The 15,046-nt window shown below is 40.6% G+C and overlaps 1 protein-coding gene across 1 annotated transcript in view; it reads right to left on the bottom strand.

Moving 5' to 3' along the window:
* Nucleotides 1–13,496, bottom strand: part of CCBE1 (collagen and calcium binding EGF domains 1) — a 251,303-nt gene extending 237,807 nt beyond the window's left edge. Inside the window, exons 1-2 of the mRNA XM_070736913.1 lie at nucleotides 13,327–13,496; nucleotides 12,787–12,867 (exon numbers count right to left, since the gene is read on the bottom strand). Coding sequence (XP_070593014.1) covers nucleotides 12,787–12,867; nucleotides 13,327–13,496 — 251 coding nt within the window. The remainder of the gene's footprint in view (nucleotides 1–12,786; nucleotides 12,868–13,326) is intronic.
* Between the last annotated feature and the right edge of the window lie 1,550 nt (nucleotides 13,497–15,046).

The raw sequence follows: 15,046 nt of genomic DNA, 5'->3' as shown, positions 1-15,046 counted from the left end.
TTGCTGCACAACCCCCCCCCCTTTAAAAAAAATTCAATTTTCAAATCAGGAAAGTTTGCTTCTTTAGCAATGTAAATTATTAGAGAAGAGGAAAGCTCTACGAATGCCAAAGTTCTGTACATCAGTTTCTCATATATCCACATACTGTAGTGTACAGCATTGTTGGACTGTAGCCAGAAAGTCAAATTAATAGTCAGATTTCAGTTTGGGAATATTTCATGTACCCTTCCCTATGCAGAAACTGGAAACGCTGTAGATCAGGGGAACTGCAGATAATAAGCAAACCAGGAGAGTGGTTTGATACCATAAAGTTGAAAAGGAATTGCTTCCATCAGGTGCACCCAGCAGCACAAGTAATTACCAGTTTCATTTGGCTGCACCAAACTGGCTTTGAATGCCAATAGAGGTACAGTGGTACCTCTATTTAAGAACTTAATTTGTTCCATGGCCAGGTTCTTAAGTAGAAAAGTTTGTAAGTAGAAGCAATTGTTCCCACAGGAATCAATGTAAAAGCAAATAATGCGTGCAAACCCATTAGGAAGGAAATAAAAGCTTGGGATTTGGGTGGGAGGAGGAGGAAGAAGAAGAGGAGGAGGATAGTCACTGCCCAGAGCGAAGGGAATGTTTCTTTTCTCTGGGCACTGGCAGACGTTTATTCCCTCTCCAAGCGCCCAGAGAAAGGAAAATGCTTTGTTCGCTCTGGACTGCCAAAGCCTCCATAAGCGCCACCGAAAGGCTCCTTTGGTAGCCCAGAAAAGCCCAAGATGGACGGGATTAAAGAGGGAATGGCAGGAAACTGGCCACTCTCAAATTTCTTGGGAAATTTTTCTGGGCTCGGGTTCTTGAGTAGAAAATGGTTCTTAAGAAGAGGCAAAAAAATCTTGAACACCCAGTTCTTATTTAGAAAAGTTGTTAAGTAGAGGAATTCTTAAGTAGAGGTACCACTGTATTTACAAAGTATTTACTAAGAAAAACACCAGACCCTTTCCAGTGTTAATCACTGCTGTCTGCCTAGGTCTAGTTAACAATTTTTATAAACAGCCTGGAGCCATTAAACCCTCCATACATCTTCTTCACTAGCTTGTAGCTTATAGCAAATGTTTACACATGTAGGGTATAATCAGCTGCTTTTGACACACGCTGTGTCTCAAAGACACACATTATCTTCTGACTTCAGCACCAAGAGAGTATATCCCTTGAAAGCCACTTCTTACAAACCACAATAGCTGCACATCTCACAAGTCTTCTAGTGTCGTAACAACACACTGCAGACCCCGCAGACCCGAGATACACCAAGTATGCACTGTTGATACAACAATAGCATAATCACAGCAGAAACGTCTCCGCAATTTCACACTTTCACACCGCCAATGCACTTTATGCTTAGCTTTAATATGGAAGCCCTTCATGCTTATGGCTGTATTCCAGTCAAAAACACATGCATATGTGTTTCTGATTATGATTCAGCTACGTAAGTTGCATATCCAAACAATAGTTAGCACGCTCTTTTTCAAATTGTTTTTAGTCTGCCTTGAAGCCCACCCATAAGTTAAGTTAACAAGGAGTATGATCTGCCTCATTGCTTTCCCCCTTTTTGCCCTAACTTTGCCTTATTGTATTGCTATGTTGCATTTTGTGCTGCAAATATTTAAATGTTTCACTTCAAAATAAAGTTTGAATTATTAACGTTTAAAGATATTTAAGAGATTAAGGCTTGAATTCTGCTAACAATGTAGGTCATACTAGAAGGTGATAACAGTTACTTAAGTTCTGTTGAACTCAAAACAACCAAGTCTGTAGAGTTTGTCAGTCCCTCCATTCTCCACTATACTGTCAGAGCTGAAGAAAGATTCTTGGATGAAAAGTGAAATGCCTTCTAAAGGAAAAACAACAAAGTCCAGTTGCCTCCTGAGAAAGCACCTTCGGGTCAAAACAAACAATTTTAAGCAGTGTTAAGTATAGATCTTGTTATCTGAATAGGGGTATGCAAATTTGGAAAGTGGAAGAACGTTTTGGAAGGTGGCAATGTCAAGCCACTTGTCAGATGCCAAGAAATCTACCTGGAAATACATATGCTGTCAACCAGAGTCAAGCTCAACTTAGAGGAGACTTTATATTTAATAAAGGTAAGCATCCCAAAGGGACTTTTTCAAAAGGCAAATGGACTTTCTTTGTTCTTCCCTGAAGGTTTCGCATCGGTTCACATTCAAGAAGCTAGTTCAGTTCAGTTCTGAATTGAAGAAATTTCTTATAAAGAGCCGGAGTGGCACAGTGGTTAGAGTACAGCACTGCAGGCTACTTCAGCTAACTGCTAGATGTAGTTCAGCAGTTCAAATCTCACCACGGGTTCAAGGTTGACTCAGTAAACCAATCAGTAAATCTAAGTAAACCACTTAGAGAGACTGTAAAGGCACTATCTATCTATCTATCTATCTATCTATCTATCTATCTATCTATCTATCTATCTATCTATCTATCTATCTATTAGATTTGTATGCCGCCCCTCTCCGTAGACTATGAAGTGGTATACAAGTCTAAATGCTATTACAATTGAATAAAAAGCAAAACATCTTGAAGAAGAAACAAAGAAAGTCCAGTTGCCTTTTGAAAGAATACCTTTGAGACAGCCATGGCCTGGATGACTGATAATCTCCATAGGCATAAAAGTAAGCATGATTCTGACTAGTTAAACCGACATAGAATTGTGTTGCATTAATGCAAACATTTGAAGTATATGTTATTATTTCAAAAAGAGGGACGTGAAAATATTTTCTGACCCCTCATATCCTGGACATAAATTGTTTCAACTCCTACCCTCAAAACGACGCTATAGAGCACTGCACACCAAGACAACTGGACACAAGAACAGTTTTTCCCCCGAACGCCATCACTCTGCTAAACAAATAATTTCCTCAACACTGTCAAACTATTTACTAAGGCTGCATTACTCTTACTATTAGACGTCTCATCATTCCAATCATCCATCTTCTCCCACTTATGACTGTATGACTGTAACATTGCTTGTATCCTTACGATTTATATTAATATTGATTGTTTCCTTATTGTTTATTTGTACCCTATGACAATCATTAAGTGTTGTACTTCATGATTCTTGACAAATGTATCTTTTCTTTAATGTACACTGAGAGCATAGGCACCAAAATAAATTCCTTGTGTGTCCAATCACACTTGGCCAATTCTATTCTATTCTATTCTATTTGTATTATAATTCTAGTTGGTAATACTAGAAGTCTCTATATTATTCGTACCAAAATAATTTCACTGCATGTTCTGACAAGGAGAATGTTTCAGTTTCCTTCTGAAAACACTTTTCATTTACAAATCATAAATCATAATCTAAGAGGTGTGAATAAAATGGAAAATGTGTTTTGGGCAGTAAAAATAAAACCCAGAACACTATTTCAACTTTTAGCGAACAAAACAAGGAGCAAAATTCAGAGGGTCATCTGCGCCTAGTTCAACAATGTTACAGGTTGCCCTCAACTTACAACTGGCCACTTAGAGAACATCTAAAGTTACAACTAACCCAAAAGGGGGGATTTACAACCCAGATTTGATGGCCAGACCATATCTGCAGTCACACGACCGAACCTCAGACCCTCGGCTGCATTTACGGCCATTTAATCATTCCATAATTACACAACAACCTTTTGCAACAATTTTGCCAAAACCGGGCACTAACAGTTTTCAACAAAACCATAGTGTTCATTTAATAACTGTAGTGTTCTGTAATTACCATTATATTCACACAATGCACACCCCCCCCCAAAAAAATCATAAAATCAGGTTGGTCTCTTGATTGACCCTTTCACAACTGTTTCAACATACAGCCATAATGGGCAAGCTCCATTACCGTCATAAGTTAAGGACTACCTGTAGTGCATTTCATTTCTCTGCTTACTCTAGGTGGTCTGTTTGTCAACTCATTGATCTTTCTCTTTCTTCTTTAGTCAATATTTGTAAGAGTCAACATCCTTCTTTTATCCCTGTTCTCCTTCCAGAATATTTCTGCCCATAGCAAAACTATTTGTATTTTGACCCAGACCAGCTAAATTGATATATCCTTAGCTGCCTTTGATTTTATGGATGGTGTGTTTGGGTTGTATGACCGCTTTTAATAGAGTTTTTTTTCAAACTGTTTTAACATTGGATTTGTATTATTATTATTATTATTATTATTATTATTATTATTATTATTATTTATTAGATTTGTATGCCGCCCCTCTCCGTAGACTCGGGACAGCTCACAACAACAATAGTACAATATATAACAAATCTAATAATTAAAAGTCATTAAAAACCCCTTATTTAAAAAGAAACATACACACAAACATACCATTCATAAACTGTATAGGCCCAGGGGAAATGTCTCAGTTCCCCCATGCCTGGTGGCAGAGGTGGTTTTAAGAAGTTTACACAAGGCAAGGAGGGTGGGGGCAGTTCTAATTTCCGGGGGGGGGAGTTGGTTCCAGAGGGTCGGGGCCGCCACAGAGAAGGCTCTTCCCCTGGGTCCCGCCAGATGACATTGTTTAGTCGATGGGACCCAGAGAAGGCCAACTCTGTGGGACCTAACCGGTCGGTGGGATTCGTGCGGCAGAAGGCCGCATTTGTATATGATGTTTTATTGTTGTGAGCTGCTCCGAGTCCTCAGAGAGGGGCGGTATACAAATCTAATAAATTATTATTATTAAATCCACACGGAATGACCAGCTGAGTGTAGCTGTTTCATAGTTGAATTGGTTGGTGCATGGAACTAGGAACATTTTGCACATACCTAATCCATTTTATTGATGAAAAGAACACCGGTCTTCCAATGCTACAATCTGCAGAATATCACAATTCTATATGGAAACCTTCCATTTCCAAGCTGATATTTTATAGGCTTTCACTTAAAATAGAATGCTACATTAAAATGATGCAATGGATAACTGTAAAACTTGCAAGCAGTGCTTTGGTATATTGCACAATAACACTGGACTAATGGAAGACAAAATGTACCAGAAAAGAGCTATGCTATCTTTATATGGCAACTATTTCTACATTGACAGAAAACTTACTTTCACATTATTTCAATATTCATATCAACTCTGTCTTGCAAACACTTGAGTCATGTCCAATTTGAAAAAAAGAAACACCAATTTTCTCTTAGAATAACTTCTACAATAATTGCCTAGGCCAATGTTTCCACAATCACAGACCACAAAATCAATGTTTGGGAAAATGTGCAGCTTACACAGTTAAGCAAGCATCCTTTCTATTAAATAATATTGTATAAATAAATAAAATAAAATAGTTATGATTGCACTTGTGCACCTATCCAGAAGGGCATTTTAAACTAAATTTTGTATATGAAAAAAATAATCTAAATTTTGGATAAGAATTCAAACTGATTTAGGAACACATATGCATGGCTTTATTTGACATTCCTGTCGATACATGTAGTCTTGATTTTATGACCACAACTGAGGCCTGAAATTCCTGTGGCTAAGCAAGATGGCTGGTAAGTGAGTTTTGTCGCATTTTACGACCTTTCTTGCCAATGTTTTTAAGTAAATTACTGTGGTTGTTATATGGTTGTTAAGTGATTCTGGTTTTCCCATTAACTTTGCTAGTCCATAGATTGCAAAAAGTGATTACATCACCCTGGGACACTGCAAATGTTATACATATGAGTCAATTGCCACATGCTGTGGTCATGTGAAGAACACTCATAACACTCACTTTTTTTCAGAAGTGTAACTTCAAATTAGTTTTGAAGTGCGGTCAGGCGGTAGGGAAAGCAAGTCGAATGCTTGGCTGCATAGCTAGAGGTATAACAAGCAGGAAGAGGGAGATTGTGATCCCGCTGTATAGAACGCTGGTGAGACCACATTTGGAATACTGTGTTCAGTTCAGGAGATCTCTCCTACAAAAAGATATTGATAAAATTGAACAGGTCCAAAGACGGGCTACAAAAATGGTGGAAGGTCTTAAGCAAAATGGTGGAAGGTCTTAAGCATAAAACTTATCCAGGAAAGACTTCATGAACTCAATCTGTATAGTCTGGAGGACAGAAGGGAAAGGGGGGACATGATCGAAACATGTAAATATGTTAAAGGGTTAAATAAGTTTCCGGAGGGAAGATCAGAAGCAATGTGAGAAAATAGTATTTTACTGAAAGAGTAGTAGATGCTTGGAACAAACTTCCAGCAGACGTGGTTGGTAAATATGCAGTAACTGAATTTAAACATGCCTGGGATAGACATATATCCACCCTAAGATAAAATACAGGAAATAGTATAAGGGCAGACTAGATGGACCATGAGGTCTTTTTCTGCCGTCAATCTTCTATATTTCTATGTTTCTAAATGGTCACCAAATGAACTGCTGTAAGTCAAGGACTACCTATATTTCAGCATGTCCTCCTCAAAAAATGATTTAGCACAACTTGTAACATCACCCAGAAGGCCTGCTTGGGGTCACGTTTTGCCAATAGCATGAGCGATGGTCCTGATGTCTTGGAATATCCCATCTAACCTCTCACAACTGGGTGTTGTGAAACACACTGATTTTTAATGGGCATTCCTCCCCTGATCTCTAGGATTTTGTTTTGAAGTTGTTTAATTAGGCCAGTTGGAGTTATGATCTGGGGAATGTCTTGTTTTTATGGGTGAAAAAATACTCAGAAACTATTTTTATTATTTGCTTAATTTAAATAGTCACCCATTTCACAAGGCTCACAATGTTAAAACTGAGACTCTATCTCCACCCTCTTGTACATTGGCTACTTCATTAGATATTTTTGTTAATATAATATTAATACTTTTGTTAATCTAATAATATAATATAATATAATGTAGGGTAGAGTAGGGTATGATATTATAATGTATTATCATATTCAATTCAATTCAATTCAATTTATTAGATTTGTATACCGCCCCTCTCCGAAGACTCGGGGCGGCTCACAACAATAATAAAAACAGTATAACAATGAAACAAATCTAATAATAAAATTACATTAAAAAACCCCAACAATTTAAAAACCATACAACACATACATAACAAACATAAAATATAAGAAAGCCTGGGGGAGATGTCTTAATTCCCCCATGCCTGGCGATATATGTGGGTCTTGAATAACTTGCAAAAGACAAGGAGGGTGAGGGCCGTTCTAATCTCCAGGGGGAGTTGATTCCAGAGGGCCGGGGCCGCCACAGAGAAGGCTCTTCCCCTGGGTCCCGCCAAATGACATTGTTTGGTCGACGGGACCCGGAGAAGGCCAACTCTGTGGGACCTTATCGGCCACTGGGATTCATGCGGTAGAAGGCGGTTCCAGAGGTATTATATAGTATAGTATAGTATAGTATAGTATAGTATAATAATATCATATATCATATCATATAACATTACATTACATTATATTATGCTATTGTATATTAATATATTATATTATATTAATATATAATAATATAACGTTAATGTTAATATTTAAATGTTTTAAACCGTGGTTTTTATCTTGTCACTTGATGACAAAATGGGCAACATATAAATTATTATTTTTTAAATGAATGCAAACACACACATTTTTTAAAAAAATTCAAAACACACAACAAAAAACAGTACAACCCATTGAAAGCAGCAAAAGCAGTTAAAAATAATAGTCTGCCAGATTATAATGTAATTTACCATCATATAGTTTTTCACAGACTCTACTCCAACACTATCCTTAGGCCATGTCTTCACGCAAGAAGAGTAAAGACCAATCTAAGTGCCAGGGGAATAATGTTTTCAATATGAATAAAGAGTATGAATTTAAATAAACAAACAAATAAATAATAAATGTTCATATCATAAAATGTACAAAGAGGTGGGAGGGTCTATACCCCACTTGAAAGGTCATATTTAACTACTCACAGTCATTTTTATTATTGGTGCTTGCATGAGATCAACATCCAGCTTATTCAACTGCCCTTGATTTGTACTCTGAATTTTAGTATTGCTAGTTGTACCATGCTTGTTTGTTTCATTGAGCTTTTCTGCTACTGAAACCTTTTCACAAATCAGTAATTCAAACCCTGCATGAGCATAACAAACTGGGGGGAAATGTATAAACAGCAGACGGCCCTTGATTAGTACAAGATAGTTTGGGAGCAGAAGAATGAATTGTAACTTTGTACTAGAGTTCTCAAAGTTATTTCTAACAATATTTTTAATATGAATTATTTAATATGGTCTTATTTTACTTAATATAAAACTGCTTTAAAATAAACGTTTGCTCGTTTGAAAGAATAGAGATTAATATTATTCTATAGTATTTTATTGTCCCTGACCTTTTAATTTAGACTATTCTAAATATTGATGTTATTATCAATGGTAATATTGTGTTTTATTTATTTAGCAAATTCATCTAGCTGCCCTTCTCATAAGCATGTCTCTGGACAATGTACAAGGAAAAAAACATTAAAACAAATCTAAAACAACAACTAATAAATTCACACAAATGCAGTAGTCCTCATTTAGCAATCACAGAAAAGCACAGTTGGAAACCATGACTTATTGCTGGTTTATTAACTGCCATTGGAGCATAGAATGAAGTAGAATGATAATTAAGTGTTGTACATCATGATTCTTGACAAATATATATTTTCTTTTATGTACACTGAGAGCATATTCACCAAGACAAATTCCTTGTCACTTGGTCAATAAAATTCTATTTTATTCTTATTCTTACTCTTACTCTTATTCTTTTCTTTTCTATTTTATTCTATTCTATTCTAAATGAGGCAATAACTAAACCAGGAGAACTCTAAATTAGAGAATTTAAATCAGGACTAGTGTATAAATAAGGCTGTAGGCAAAAGGAATAAAATCTGACAAAGGCATCTTCTCATGGACTTTCTACTTCCATGAAATCCCCAACACGTTATTGTATCCATTGCTGTTTTATTCTATAGTGGGTACTAAGATATTAGTAGACAATAAGGAAAACTCTTCCTATTCCATTATTATCTTTTATTTATTTATTTTATTTAATTTATTCATTTGTCCAATACAAATGAATAAATTGTAAGCAATGCTGTTTCACAGCTTCGAGGGAGGAACAAAGAAAATGTCCAGTTGAGTACCACCAATCCACAAGCTCCTTAAAGTGATCTTTTTAGGAAAATGGAATTCATAGAATACCAAAAGTTTTCTACAATATGAAAAGAACTGAGTGGTGGTTTACACCAGGGTGCAGGGCATTGAGATGCCAAGGAAACAGATGAATGATAGTGAAAAATAATAATAGAGGTCTCAAGCAGGTAGAGACCAAGTGACTAGTGGTGAATGCAAGAAACCTGAAGGCCCATGCCAATCATTCTCATGGATTCTCATGGATTTTAATTACAGCAGTTTAGGCACTGCTATAATTAAAACACAACTTCTAAGCTGAAGGGAAATTTGGTTCCCTTGTATTTAAAAAAAACCCTGTGATAAAGACTTTCTATTTTCCTTCTCCCCCAAATGTTCCTCTCAATACTAGGAGAAAACAACCATAAACTGCAGCAGTTAGATTTTCAGCACTATACACATTGTTAAATGTTGCAACTAATCCTTAACTACGAGCATATTCAGTAATTCTGAATGCAATTAGCACACGTTGTGCAAGAACAAAGTTGGCTAGTAAGTTGGCAGGAATCTGCTTACAGATCATTTGCTATGAATCATAATTTGAATTATACATACAACTTAAAATGTTTTGACTATGCTTAAGGAGCGCAGATCCTACATGGAAACAAAATCAGTTAAAATTTAAATTAGATTGTTGCCATGTTCATCAAAGAAACGGATTTCAGTGGGACTTAATGAATATTCAAGATGTTTTGGGGTTTTGTTTCCTAGCTATTTTGAGAATCATTGGAAAACTCTTCAAAACCAAAACCAAAAAGACTATCAGTAGCAGAATTAACCACCGCATTCCCAAAAAACCCACATCCCAATGGTGTATCAGGTTATGGAGTTCTGAATACAAGTAATTGTGGATTTTCCCATAGATCTTGATTTTTCTGTGTTAAACTAAAAACAAGAAAAGAGGTACCTTTTATGACCCTTACCTGTTATTTTTTTTAAAAAAATAACTGAAATTGTGAAACAAAAAGAAATAGAATCTGTAGCTCTGATATATACTGCTCAAAAAAATAAAGGGAACACTTAAACAATATAATTCCAAGTAAATCAAACTTCTGTGAAATCAAACTGTACACTTAGGAAGAAACACTGACAATCAATTTCATTTTGTTGTCAGCACATTCAACTTTGTACAGATCAAAGTATTCAATGAGAATATTTCATTCATTCAGATCTAGGATGTGTTATTTGAGTGTTCCCTTTATTTTTTGAGCAGCGTATAAGCATACCAGGACTGTGCAGGACTTCAGATTCTCTGCCAAAAATTGTGGTTCAGAGCACATGGGAGCATGAACATACAAGCGATTTGTATCTCTTTAAAGCAGACATGTCTTTTGCCTGGCTCATGTGATATACAGGGTGCATTCCAAAAGTAATGCAGTTATCTTTTTTTAAGTAATTTATTGAACAGATTTGCACAAACACTCAAAATTCTTCAAAGTACTGTCCTTGGGCCTCTACACATTTTTTCCAGCGACTCTGCCATGACCAGTACATGCCCTGGAACGCGTCCTCGGGGACCTCTCGCAAGGTCTTCGTCACAGCTGATTAGATCCCTTCTATGGATGAAAAACGCACTTAGCCACAAAGTGCTACGAGTCCTCAAGTTCCTGTCCAAACACCAGGTGCCAATTCTGCCCCACCCCTATAGTCCTGACATCGCCCCAGCAGACTTCTTTTTATTCCCTCGGATTAAGGCAGCCCTGAAAGGAACCCGTTTTTCGTCCATAGAAGAGATCCAATCAGCCATGACAAAGACCTTGCAAGAGGTCCCTGAAGATCGGGGCGCGTATCGGTCATGGCAGAGTTGCTGGAAAAAATGTGTAGAGACCCAAGGACAGTACTTTGAAGAATTTTAAGTGTTTGTGCAAATCTGTTCAATAAATTACTTTTTAAAAAAATTGCATTACTTTTGGAATGCACCCTGTGGTACAGAAAGCCTTTCTGGGATTTTACTGAGTAAACAGTGGCCAGGCTTGTAGGAGCTCCTGACAATCAGCTCTTATCAGAAATATACAAAGGTTGAACAGCCTGCCTCCTTACACATCAAAAACACTTTCCCCCACTTGTGCGTGGGAAGATTACATGCAGTTTTATGTAAAGCTATTGCGAGGGCGGAGAGAAGGCAATAAATGCAGGGAATTTCATTTCAGACTAAAAGGAATAAACTTATCTATGAAATGCTTTACTCCAGCTTTTATGTTAGGTCCAATTTTTAACTTCAAGACAAAAAACTTGGAAGGAAGCACTAACTGGAGATCTGCATACAAATTCACGCAAATGAAGAAACTTCCGGCATTCAGGACTCTTTGCAGTTTAATCCTTCACCTGCCTACTTGTAACTGCTCACCGCCAGCTTCACAGCTGTTTGAAGTCAGGCTGAGCAATAGGCAGCCTTGGGTTCAAATCAGAGAACTTAACAACTTAAAACTTTACTTCGCTGGAGAACCTAACCTGCATCCAGAAACACATTTTAGCAGATCAGATCTCTTTCTTCACTATTGAGTTAGTTTTCTTTCTCACTCATACAGGGAAAACTATATGGCATGAGCACTTCTGTTCCTATCCTGCCTTCTTCTGATCTCTGCCAATCACCTGATCCCCCACCAAGTCACCGTGACCAACACCTTGCATGTAACTTGAGACGTCAAAATAATTAATGAAAAACCTGTATAGTTTAGGGAGGATTTAAGCCTGTTTCAGAAAAATGAGATTCCCAGCCGGCCCCAATGTTAGGGGCAAGTAAGGAAGGGACTTCTAAGAATTAAAGAAACAAACCCACTGGTTTGGAAGGGACCATGATGGGCTAATAAATACACGCTGGGTTGTTGGGGGTAAGATAGGGCTCAGCTTCTAAATTCCTCAAAGTTCCATAACTATAGAAAGTTATGTTCAGTGAAGATGGGCTCCAACACTAATGCGAAAGCTTTGAAAACAAAACCTCTGGTCCCGGGTGACTGACCCAGATTTATTTATTTATTTGACTTCTATGCTGCCCACTCCCAATGGGACTCAGGGCGGCTATTGGATCCTGCAACATTTTTTTTTTAGTTTAACAAAGTTTTTTAGCTATATTAATTGATTTTTTTTAGATATGTATATTGTATATTGTTTTGATATGTTGTAAGCCACCCCAGTCCTCCAAGAGGGGCAGCATGTAAATCAAATAAATACATAAATACTTAAATAAATAAACATTATCCTGGGACACAGATGATCCACAACTAATATCCTATAAAGTAACTTCTCCCACCACTTCTTTCTTCTTTGCCTCTGCTCACCTTCCCATCTTTGGTGGGGGTCGGAGCCAAAGCAGCAGCGCCGAAGAGACGCCCCTTCCTCTAATAAACCCGGGGCTGATCAGGCTCCGCCAGGTCCTCTTTGGTGCTCCGAGGCGACCCTCCGCGACGTGTCCTGGATTCCCCCACTTCAAAGTTTGCAGCACCGGCAGCCCGGGCTTTTCCGAGCTGAATGTGGCTCCGAGCCCCAAACAGGGCGCTCTCTCTCTCTCTCTGGTCCTTAGGAGAAGCTCACAGCCACGGGCGTCCCCCCCCCTTCCCAGCGGTTCTTCCACCCGCGGCAAAGACGCGAGCGAGCGAGGGCGCGGCGCCAACTCACCTGAAGCAGGTGCTGAGTTCCCCGCCGGGCTTGAGGCAGGGGTATTTGGTGGTGGCGACTTTGCTCTCCGAACACACTTCCCTGCGAAGCGGACGAGAGGGGAAAGAGTCAGGCGCGGAGTCGGCCAACGGGTCGGGAAACCAGGCAAAGCGATTTTGGGCAAGGGAGGGTGAGAGGAGAGAAAAGGAAAGAAAGAAAGCAGGAAGGCAGGAAGGAAAGAGAGGAAAGAGAGGAAGGAAGGAAGGAAGGAAGGACACAGAGAGAGAAAGGGAGGGAGGGAGGAAGAAAAAGAAAGAGAAAAGAAGGAAGGAAGGAGGAAGAAGAAGGAGGAGGAGAAGAGAGAGAGGAAGGAAGGAAGAAAAAGAAAGAAGAAAGAAAGAGAGAGAGAGAGAAAGAAAGAAAGAAAGAGAAAGAAAAAAGAAAGAAAGAAATAGAAAGCAGGAAGGAAGGAAGGAAGGAAGAAGAAAGAAGAAAGAAAGAAAGAAAGAAAGAAAGAAAGAGGAGACCCGGCTCTCCCCCCCCCTCCCCGCCTTCACCCACCTGTCGCTCTCCTCAGGTTCCTCCCGGTAGGTCCACGCGTGGCCGAGCGCCGCCAGGAGCAGCAGCAGCAGCAGCCACAGGCGGAGGCTCCGCGAGGGCGAGCGCAGCGCGAGCTGCAGAAGCCGCCTGGCACCTCCCCCGCCGCCGTCGCCGCCGCCGCGCGGCACCATCGAGCGTCCCTCGGCGGCTCGCGATCCGCGCCGCACGGGCTCTGGCCGCCGCCGCCGGGCGCGCTGCAGGCGAGGAAGGAGGCGGAGAGGCCGCTGCTTGCCCTCGCTCCTTCGCCGCCTGCTCCCCTCCCTCACGCGCGCGCTCTGCGGGACGGCGGGAAGCGGAGCGGGCAGGGCGGAGAACGGGGCCACTCGACGCCGCCGAGGGGCGAACGGAGAGCCGGCTGGCCCGGCTTGGCGAGGGAGGGAGAGAGACGGGGAAGCCAGAAGCCGGGGAATGAGGCAGGAAGAGACGGGCGGGCTTGTCGGGCAGGAGAAGCTGAGGGCAAAAAAGGACGAGCAGCTGGTGTCTGAGACGCCCGTGAGGGAGGAAAAAAAAGGGCGCGCGCGCTGCCTTCGGAAGGGGCCTCTGGAGGTGCGGGGGTCGCCTCACAACATTCAAAAGATTCCCGCCTCAGACGCGGGCCCGGGGGAAAAGACGGCTGTGGGGCAGGGCAGGGCAAGAGTGGGCCAACCCAGCCGCCTTTCCCTTGAGGCGCCGGAGAAAAAGGGCGGACGGGCGAGGGGGGGGGGGCTTTTCTAATAACTCTTAGCGGCTGGAAGCGGGGCGAGCGAGCGAGCCGACGGGGCGAACGGCGTTGGGTGAGGGCCCGTTTGTGCAACCTTGCGGGTCAGGATAGCCTCTTTTCAGGGATGCGGTGGGGGGGGGAGGGGTTTGTCGCGAGAGGGGGAAAGAAGGGCGGCCACGAGGAATCCACAACCAGAAACAACTAGACTTACAATGCTAGGTTTAGAAAGCTTTAAGCAGTCTCACGAGCTAAGCATAGCCCATAAAACAAGTCTTCAAACTTGTCACCTTTAAGACTTGTTGACTTCAACTATGCTGGCTGGAGAATGCTGGGAGTTGAAGTCCACAAGTCTTAAAGTTGACAAGTTTGAGGACCCTTATCTGCTACAATGTCCTTCCTGTCAGCGACTACTTCAGCTTCAACCCCAACAACACAGGACAGATACAAACTTAAAGTAAACGTTTATATCTTTGTATACTACCAATAAGTACTAGAAAAATAAATAAATACAGTGGTATCTCTACTTAAGAACTTAATTCTTTCTGTGACCAGGTTCTTAAATAGCAACGTTCTTAAGTAGAAGCAATTTTTCCCATAGGAATCCATGTAAAAGCAAAGAATGTGTGCAAACCCATTTGGAAAGAAAGAAAAGCTCAGAATTTGGGTGGGAGGAGGAGGAAGAAGAGGAGGAGGAAAGTTGCTGCCGAAGGAAGAAGGTGAGGTGAGCACCCCATTTTGCCTTTCTGCGCCCAGACACTCGAGGAGGCAATCTCGCGCTGGGTGTATGGGAGGCAGCGTGAGGGAGTCACCACAGGGAAGAGGTTTATTCTCTCTCCAAAGCCCCCAAGAAAGGAAAATGCTCCGTTTGCTCTGGGCTGCCAAAGCCTCCTTAAGCGTCATCAAAAGTCTCCTTTGACAGCCCAGAAAACCCTGAGATGGCCAGGATTAAAGGTGGAATGGCAGGAAACTGCCCGGGCCTTT

The sequence above is a fragment of the Erythrolamprus reginae genome, chromosome 2 (genome assembly GCF_031021105.1).
Source record: "Erythrolamprus reginae isolate rEryReg1 chromosome 2, rEryReg1.hap1, whole genome shotgun sequence".
Classification (NCBI taxonomy): domain Eukaryota; kingdom Metazoa; phylum Chordata; class Lepidosauria; order Squamata; family Dipsadidae; genus Erythrolamprus; species Erythrolamprus reginae.
Note: the sequence above shows the minus strand (reverse complement) of the source record. Positions and strands in the feature narration are given on the sequence as shown.